This window comes from Salminus brasiliensis, chromosome 14 (genome assembly GCF_030463535.1).
Source record: "Salminus brasiliensis chromosome 14, fSalBra1.hap2, whole genome shotgun sequence".
Classification (NCBI taxonomy): Eukaryota; Metazoa; Chordata; class Actinopteri; order Characiformes; family Bryconidae; genus Salminus; species Salminus brasiliensis.
The window spans coordinates 35,630,641-35,638,840 of record NC_132891.1 but is presented as its reverse complement, the minus strand read 5'-3'; the positions used below and the strand labels follow the sequence as shown (position 1 = coordinate 35,638,840).

General features: G+C 43.8%; 1 protein-coding gene across 1 annotated transcript; it reads right to left on the bottom strand.

Moving 5' to 3' along the window:
- Positions 1 to 1,307: 1,307 nt before the first annotated feature.
- On the bottom strand, positions 1,308 to 7,403 carry LOC140576719 (cytochrome P450 2C5-like). The gene is made up of 9 exons (XM_072696261.1): positions 7,209 to 7,403; positions 6,011 to 6,170; positions 5,704 to 5,864; positions 5,458 to 5,613; positions 4,333 to 4,506; positions 2,771 to 2,912; positions 2,492 to 2,679; positions 1,828 to 1,969; positions 1,308 to 1,731 (listed from the first exon to the last, which is right to left on the bottom strand). The coding sequence occupies exons 1-9, from the start codon at positions 7,401 to 7,403 to the stop codon at positions 1,541 to 1,543; spliced, it is 1,509 nt and encodes a 502-aa protein (XP_072552362.1). The 3' UTR covers positions 1,308 to 1,540.
- Between the last annotated feature and the right edge of the window lie 797 nt (positions 7,404 to 8,200).

The window sequence follows — 8,200 nt, the reverse complement described above, 5'->3', positions numbered from 1 at the left end:
GGCTTTTGACCATCGCCATCAAGTACGGAGGGGCTGGTCCTTTCTGGGCTTTGTAGGCCAGAGAACTGCATTCATTTTCTTAGCAAAATTTTACCTCTGGTCAAAAATAACTCCAAGGTTTTTAGAATTGGGCGAGAGAACCGCAAAGGAAAACTTAAACAATTTGTCAAATAAAAAACATAAAATGTACTAAAAACAGCAGTTTAATACATTTAATACAAATGCTCTCTGACCTGTTCTGCTCTTTGCAGTATTATATAATCGTAATCACTGAGCTCTTTTACCCAGCAACTGCATATCTGATCTGCACAAGAGTGCACGCCCTAGTGCACAATGTATCTCATGCATCAAAAGCCTTATAATGTGTTAGTCAAGTATCCACCCATTCTGGTCACCACAGTTGAGCCACGCCCACTCATGCCAAAGTTACAAGCTATGTAAAACTACGTTCAGGCATCTGCAAAAGAGCAATACTTCACATGAGCTTTCAGTCTTATCTTGTCCAACATCCCAGAAGCTATGAAGGAGATCCAGAGCCGACAGCTGGACTTATCGCTAAGAATGTGGTCAAGCTTGCATGTGCATGTGAATGTGCATGGTATTGGACCACGCCCACTTCTTTGGTTTCTTTACAAGGTCTGTTACTTGCTATTCCATTCTATTGAGCATTTATGAGGAAAGTGGAGTTGGACTGAATTCCGATCTGTTCGGACGGAGTCGCATCAAACTACGCAACTCGGACAACTTGAAAGGAAGGCAGTCAGACAGTCTGACGTGGCAGGTCTTCCATACTGACATGTAACTCACTAAATCACAGTTGCTACTCACACTCTTATGAGCCACATACATACGGACTATGTGGACAAAAGTATTGGGACACCTACATATCTACGCGTCTACAGAAGCTTTTTCTGCCATCCCATTCTAAACCCATAGGCATTATTATTATGGAGCTGCTCCCCCTTTGCTCTAAGCTCTACTACCAGCAGCAGGTGTGGAGCTCTGCAGTTATTGAGTCAGTTGGAGGCTTTTCTGCACTCTGTTCTGAGCTCAGCACTCGGCCCTGACCCCGCTCTGTAACTTTACATGGTCTGACAGACACTTGGTGGCTGAGCTGCTCTCTGTGAGCTGTTCCTCCTAAACTCTTCCACTGTTCAATAATAACACCACTCACAGCTGATGGAGGAAGATCTAGGAGGGAGGAAATTTCACCAGCTGACTTGTTGTTGTTGTTGGTGCAGCGGTGTCTCCTATTACATACAGAACCATGCTGGAGTTCAGTGAGCTCTTCAGAAGCTCCCGTTCTTTCACTGATGAGTGGAAGAAAGACAGACTGCAGGACTAGGAGCTCAAATTTATACACCTGTAGCAAAAACTGTAACTCAGAGGCATCTGTAAAAGAAAAGACCTGAAGACACTGAAGTGAGAAGAAACTGTTGGTCTCGGTTTAAAGCAGTTAAATAATGTGTTCTTGTTCAGGTTGATTAGAGCATTTTGAGCATTATGGCATATGGTAAAACGATAAAGATGGTAGTGCAATTCAGCTGGTGGTCTCTCTGCTGTGGCAGACTGTATTGAAGGGGAACGGAGAGCGGATCACGGCCATGACACCATCCATGTTTGGGCGTGGAGCTCCAGAAGGCCACGAGAACCGTAACCGCTGGAGCAGAGAGGTGAAGAAGATGAAGAGCTCAGTCTTTGCCAGACTTTCACCCAGACACACCCTTGGACCTGCAGAATTCGTACACATTGACAACATCATTCCCGTGCTGTTGTTTTCAGATCTGTTCTCATGTAAACCATCATCTACATTTACGGCTGTCTTACCCAGAGAAAAGGGCAGGAAGGAGTCGTTTTTGCAGAACTGTCCTTTCTCATCTAGAAAGTTCTCCGGGTTAAATGTGTCTGGGTGCTTCCAGTGTTCCCTGTCAGTCAGGATGGCTGTTAAATTCATCGTGAGATCAGTTCCCTGGCATGGGAAAAAGAAGCGTGTATTAAAGTCAATGAAACATCTTAGCCAGAGGTGATGCACTCTGAATGCATTTATTGTGTTATTAATAAAACATGAAAAAGATAATCAAATAATTGGTTAAATGTGGAAAACAAAGTGCCAAAAAATTTTCATTTTTCATTTTCTGATATTTTTGCAGTCCAGTCTAGAATTCATCCATCCCACAGTTGAATCTACAGTTAATCCATCATTCAAATCCAGTCTACAATTCTTCCAGTGCATGATTCAATCTACAAATTGTCCTTCACTCAAGCAAGTCTATAATTCTTCCATTACACAATCCAATCTACTGTTCATCCATCACTTAATCCAGCCTACAATTTATCTATCCCACCGTCCAATCTACAAACTACCCTTCACTCAGTCAAGTCTATAATTCTTCCATTACACGATCCAATCTACCGTTCATCCATCACTTAATCCAGCCCACAATTCACCCATCCCTCAGTCTGATCAGCTCCTGTGCCTCACTGTCATTACCTTGGGGAGGTGGCATCCTCGTAGGTTTGTTGGTTCAGTAGTCTGATGGACCACGCCGAAAGGAATGATGTTTGCATAGCGCTGGATCTCGTGAACAGTGGCATGAGTGTACAGGAGCTGTGTGCGGTCATCCATGCAGGGAGAGCGGTCAAAACCCAGGAATTGAACAATCTCCTCGTGACAGCGCTCTGACGTGTGGTCAACCAGGTACATGAGAAATCACGGGACACAAAATAGAGGGAATAACGGTGGAGACATTACGGAGACATTCCGCAATACCTTGCACATCAGGGTGTTCCATCATGTGAATGATGCCCCATCTGAGAGTAGTCGCTGTAGTGTCCGTCCCAGCAACAAACAGGTCCGAGGTTGACGTGGTCAGATTATCCTCATCAAATGTAGAGTCTTCTTTAGAACCCTGCTGCTTAAAAAAGAGAAGATTCTTTTCTGTAAGTAGAGTTATGACAACTCAGTTTTGGGAAATCACAGAGACCACGCCCTGCACTCTTCCTCTTCAGCACCCACCCACCTCACCCTCCTTTCTTCTTCTCCAAGCTCACCTGGGGGAGCCGGGGGAGTGGCGGCTTACCACACTCCTACCTCGAAGCCACCCCAAACTCTTGCCCAAAAGTCTACTGAGTAACAGCCTTCCAGGGTGTGGTCTACACTAGCAAAAACTTTCATTCTAAACCTTTAATTAAACCTTTAATTCCACTGTCCAATCAGCCTTAGAAAAATCCATGTTACTTCTAACAGATCCTGCAGGGCCACAACAAGCAGATACATTGTTATCTTACTTAAGTAGAAATGTTGGTTATCTAAACTTTACTGGAGTAATCATGCATTTTTCAGACTTTTTACTTCTACTTCTTACATTTTCACCCAATTATCTGAACTTTCTCCTCCTTACATTTTAAAAACAGCCTCGTTCCTCCTATTTTATTTCCCTTAGTTTTCATTCCGGCTCGTCATCAATAAAAACCCTCTCCAGATAAATCTCTCCATCCGGAAAGTGAGAGTCTGATCCTGATTGGATGAGAAGTATAAACATACACCATTCTGACTCCCTATTGGTTTATAAGAGATCCATCACACCTGCACACGTCCCGTCACTCTCCAGCGAGCTCACAGCAGACGTCTGTAGTCTAGTATGAAGACTGTGTCCGTGGCAGAGACTCAAGAGAGCTGCAGTGAAACGTCCCGACTGAGCCCCACATTTACATTCCAATAAAGCTTATTGATCACACGCCTCTGAAGTCTGACTTTCTGCAGCTTTACAAAACTTCTAGACAACGACTCCTCATATTTTTCTCCATGAAGCTCATGTTAATGCTCAGTAGAGCACAGAGACGCTCCTTTAATAGAGCTGATATTACTGAAATGCTTCATTTTCAATGGGCAGATCTGCAGCTGAAACAGGAGCCTAGTGCAGCCCAACATTTTTAACATCAACATTTTAATAGATCATTCTCCTCATTATGACTTTTAGAGAAATGTGTTTTTGGGGAAGGGGGGTAGTGCACTATAGACCCCTGTGGCACGGCCTAAGCTTTTGGCTCTTTTTTTCTTTCCATTACTTTTACTTTTCTACTTGAAGTACTTTTACACTTTTACTGGAATAAAAAGTTTAAGTTGATACTTCAGCTTTTATAGAAGTATTTTAAACCCTCGTATCTCCACTTACTTCTACCTGAGGAATGAATGTCAATACTTTTGACACCATTGCTATTGAGCCTTTAATGTTATAGCTAATGAATGAGTAATGGATGTGCTGAAGAACTGTAAAATGTACTGCAGGTAGGGTTCCTTCTGTCAAATTCTCCTGCAGTTTTACCTCTCACCTTGTCCATCTCAACCAGGTAGGCATCAATGAAGTCCCGAATGTTTCCTGTGTCCAGAGTCTTCCTGTGCTCCTCCACAGCTGCAATAATGAACTCTTTTAAGGAGGTGCCATTCTGCCAGACCTTCTGGTGTGGCCCTGGAAAGTACTCTAGAATTGGGAGCAAGTTGAAGATCTGCAGGAAAAAAAACCAAAAAAATGCTACCTAATTCTTACATTAGCCCAAATTAACCACAGGAGTTCACTAAAGCTGAACTTCAGCTCCTGCAGGCCAAACTGCCTGAGCTGTAGGTGACAGATCCCATCTGTTGGTGGATCACAGATTTCCTGACCATCAGGAGGCAGCAGATGCTGCTATGAAAACAAGGTTTTAGAACTGGGCTACCACAAGACTTAGGACATTAACTGTACCCCCTTCAATTCCTCCTAAACATTAATCCTGGGCCATATCCAGGGCCTGAAGTTGGGGGGAACCTATCCAGAGCGACAAGGTTGATCATTATTATAGAGTGGCCAACATAGGAGTTAGGAATCTTGCCTAAAAGGACTCTTATTGGAGTGTGGCACAGGATCAGGCACAGTCATCCAGCCCAAGAATCAATCCCCGGTCTCCCACATGGTGTTGTAGCTCACTGACAGGTAATGGCGTTATCCAATGAAAAACACCAACCACCCAAGGGAACAAAGCAGAGAATGTTCTTCCTGAGGCAACTATAGAAACTGAACCTGCTACAGACCCTGATGATCCAGTTCTACTGAGCAATCATGGAGTCAATTCATCATCATCCATAACCCTCTGGTTTGGATTGTCCAAGAACTAGCTAACCTTCAGCACATAATCAGTGGAGTAGACCATTGATTATACTCTGCCAAAGCTTCAGGACATACAAAATAGCAAGTTCTTAAAGCACACTGACAAGATTACAGCCAACGCTCTTACCCTGGACATCATCTCTTCGAACTACGTCCTTCCAGTAGAAGGGCAAGGATTATCAAAGCCAGTGCAACTAGACAAGCTAACAGCTCTTCTCCAGTAGATTATGTATATACACCTTCTTAACATGCTTGGTGAGATAGAGATTCAGATGACATTACAGTGCCATAAAAACCTTCTGCTGGTTGCTACCTGTCCGGCAGGTGATCCAGCAAGCCGAATGTTTTCATTCAGGATATTCAGTAGCCTAGCGAAGCGCTTGTCATCATATTCAAAGCGGTCTCCAAGGATGATTGAGCAGATGATGTTGGCCACTGCATTCATAATGGGGTGGATGGGGTAAAAAAGCTTCCTTTCAAGACAAATGGCAGAAAAAGGTGAGGAGATGAGACCAGGAAATCCTGCAGTTAGATGGTTGGTGAACGGATCTACAGCTACTCCTCTACCTTCATGCTTAAGCATCTCCTTGATGAGGTACCGTGCCTCCTCAGCCACTCGCTCCTCCACAGTTTTCTTCCCCAGGCCAAAGTCCCGCAGCGTATGAAGAGCAAACCGGCGCTGCTGTCTCCAAGGGTTGCCATATGTGGCCATCACGATACCTAGGAGAGGCAGAGAGAGAGAGGTAGAGAGAAAAAGAAAGTGAGATAGTGGAAGAGCATGGGAGTGAAAAAGGAAGAAGGATATTAGTTCTCTAACCCTGTTGACCATATTCTAAAAATTAAAATGTGTATCGTAGGATACTGACCTTTTCCTTGTGTGATTCGATGTATTATTGGCACGATTGGTCTGCCAGAAAATACAGCCCCATTCTGTACGAAAGCTTCCTTTGCAATTTGCAGCTTATTCAGCACAATCGTTGGCTTCCTGCCTAGGTATATGGAGCACATCTCGCCATATTTTGTCAACTGGAGGAACGCAAGAGGGTTGTTGTGTTTATAGAAGGATGAGAGTTGCAGTCAATAGGTTGCAGCCCTTAATGCCAATTCAGCTAGGTCTTATCCACTGGCCTTGAGCACATATTTTAGAGCCCTTCACAAAGTATTTCGAGGGTTGCCTCTCCAGTCTCCCTCTCCATGGGGATTGTATGGGTAACCCAACTGAGAACCAGAACGTTTGATCCTGCGATTCCATGTTGGCCCCACATATGGATGCCAATCAGGGAAACTAATGGGCCCCATCTGGAGTGCACACTGCACATGGAACCTAGTTGGCACCCATGTAATATTAAGGTGGGCTTTAGTGATAGAGCACATTTGGGAAGCTTAACTGGGTCCCAGTAAAACGTATGTACACACCCACTCTGAGTCCATCCCACCTGGAAGCCACCTAACCCAAGTTCCACCCATATGAGCTCTACATGAGCCCTGCAGTATTTCTGAAGGTATTTTCCAGTTAAGTAAGGATTCTAGCAATTCTAAGTATTTTCTTTCTTGGCCTTTCAGATCTCAACTTGACCTCCACCATTTCTGTGTACTATCATATAGGAATTATATTATGAGATGACCCCAAGCCCAAGCTGATCCTTAGTCTAAGCTGAGATACTGAGTCCCTCATAAATGGAATTAGGTGTACTGTTGAAATTACTGAAACCTTTGCAATTCAAAAATGAAAAAGAAAGCAATGCATACATTTAGTTTACTCAAAAATATTGAGCACTCTCAGTGGTATCATCTCTACTGCTGTGAAGAAAAGGTATCATTAATTACATAAGCCATGGTGAACTTTGCACATTGTGATGTTTACATTCCATGAACTGAATCCTGCAAGATAAGAAATTACAGCACAAACATGGAGCACAACAGGACTGCTTTGACCGGGCAGAAACGATTAATTAAATTCAGACTAAATAAATATATAATATTTCTGAATTGGTTCGATCATCAGAGGAATATAGCAGGTCATAGTCAATGTTTAAGGTCATTAAACAAAAAAAGGAAACTGACCGATCTGATGTAAGTCATTGGATCCTTTAGTAACTGGGGCAAGTTTCCCACGAAGGGCAGTGGTTTAGGTCCGGGGGGGCTGTGGCTCCTGGAAGAGTTCAACCTAAAGATCTCCAGCAGAAGCAGAGAGAGAACACCAACCACCAGGGCCAAGCCCATAGATATCCAGTCCAGATATATCAGCACAGACCCCATTCTGAGAAAGTTGCTGGACAGTACAACTGATCCCAGCTTTATTGAGTTGGACTGAGGGAAGGGAGGGGCAGGGGGAGCGTCATGAAAACATGAGTCACCTGCTGTGTCTATTTACTTTGGGTGTAAGTTCACACCAGGTGAATCGTATAATCTGACCTGAATCTGAGATTCCAGTGTAAGACTGTGGAGTGCATGGGGAGGAGCTTGGTTTGCTTGTTATGGTTTCAGAATCTGACCTTTGCTCTCCTTAATTAATGCCATTTTATTTTGCAAAGATAAGATAAGATAAGATAAGATAAGATAAGATAGTCCTTTATTAGTCCCGCAGTGGGGAAATTCACAGTGTAACAGCAGAAAGGGATAGCAGGACACTCAGTTACAAAAATTTAGATAAATAATTTACACTATGTACACAATATAAATAAGAATTAAAAAAGCAATAAACAATATTATTTACAGCAAAAGACTCTTAATTGCACATGGGGGTGGGATATTGCACATAGTATTCCCTGAACATGAACATGTGTGTGTAGTTAAGTGTGTGTGTATGTGGTTAAGTGTGTGTGTATGTGGTCCGCTGGGAGCAGTGCTGGTTGTGCAGTCTGATGGCAGCAGGAAGGAAGGACCTGCGATACCCCTCCTTCACACACTTGGGGTGAAGCAGCCTGTCGCTAAAGGAGCTGCCCAGTGCTGCCAGAGTCTCATGCATGGGGTGGGAGCTGTTCTCCAGCATGGATGCCAGCTTGGTTGTTATCCTCCTGTCTCCCACCACCTGCACTGGGTCTAAGAAGCACCCC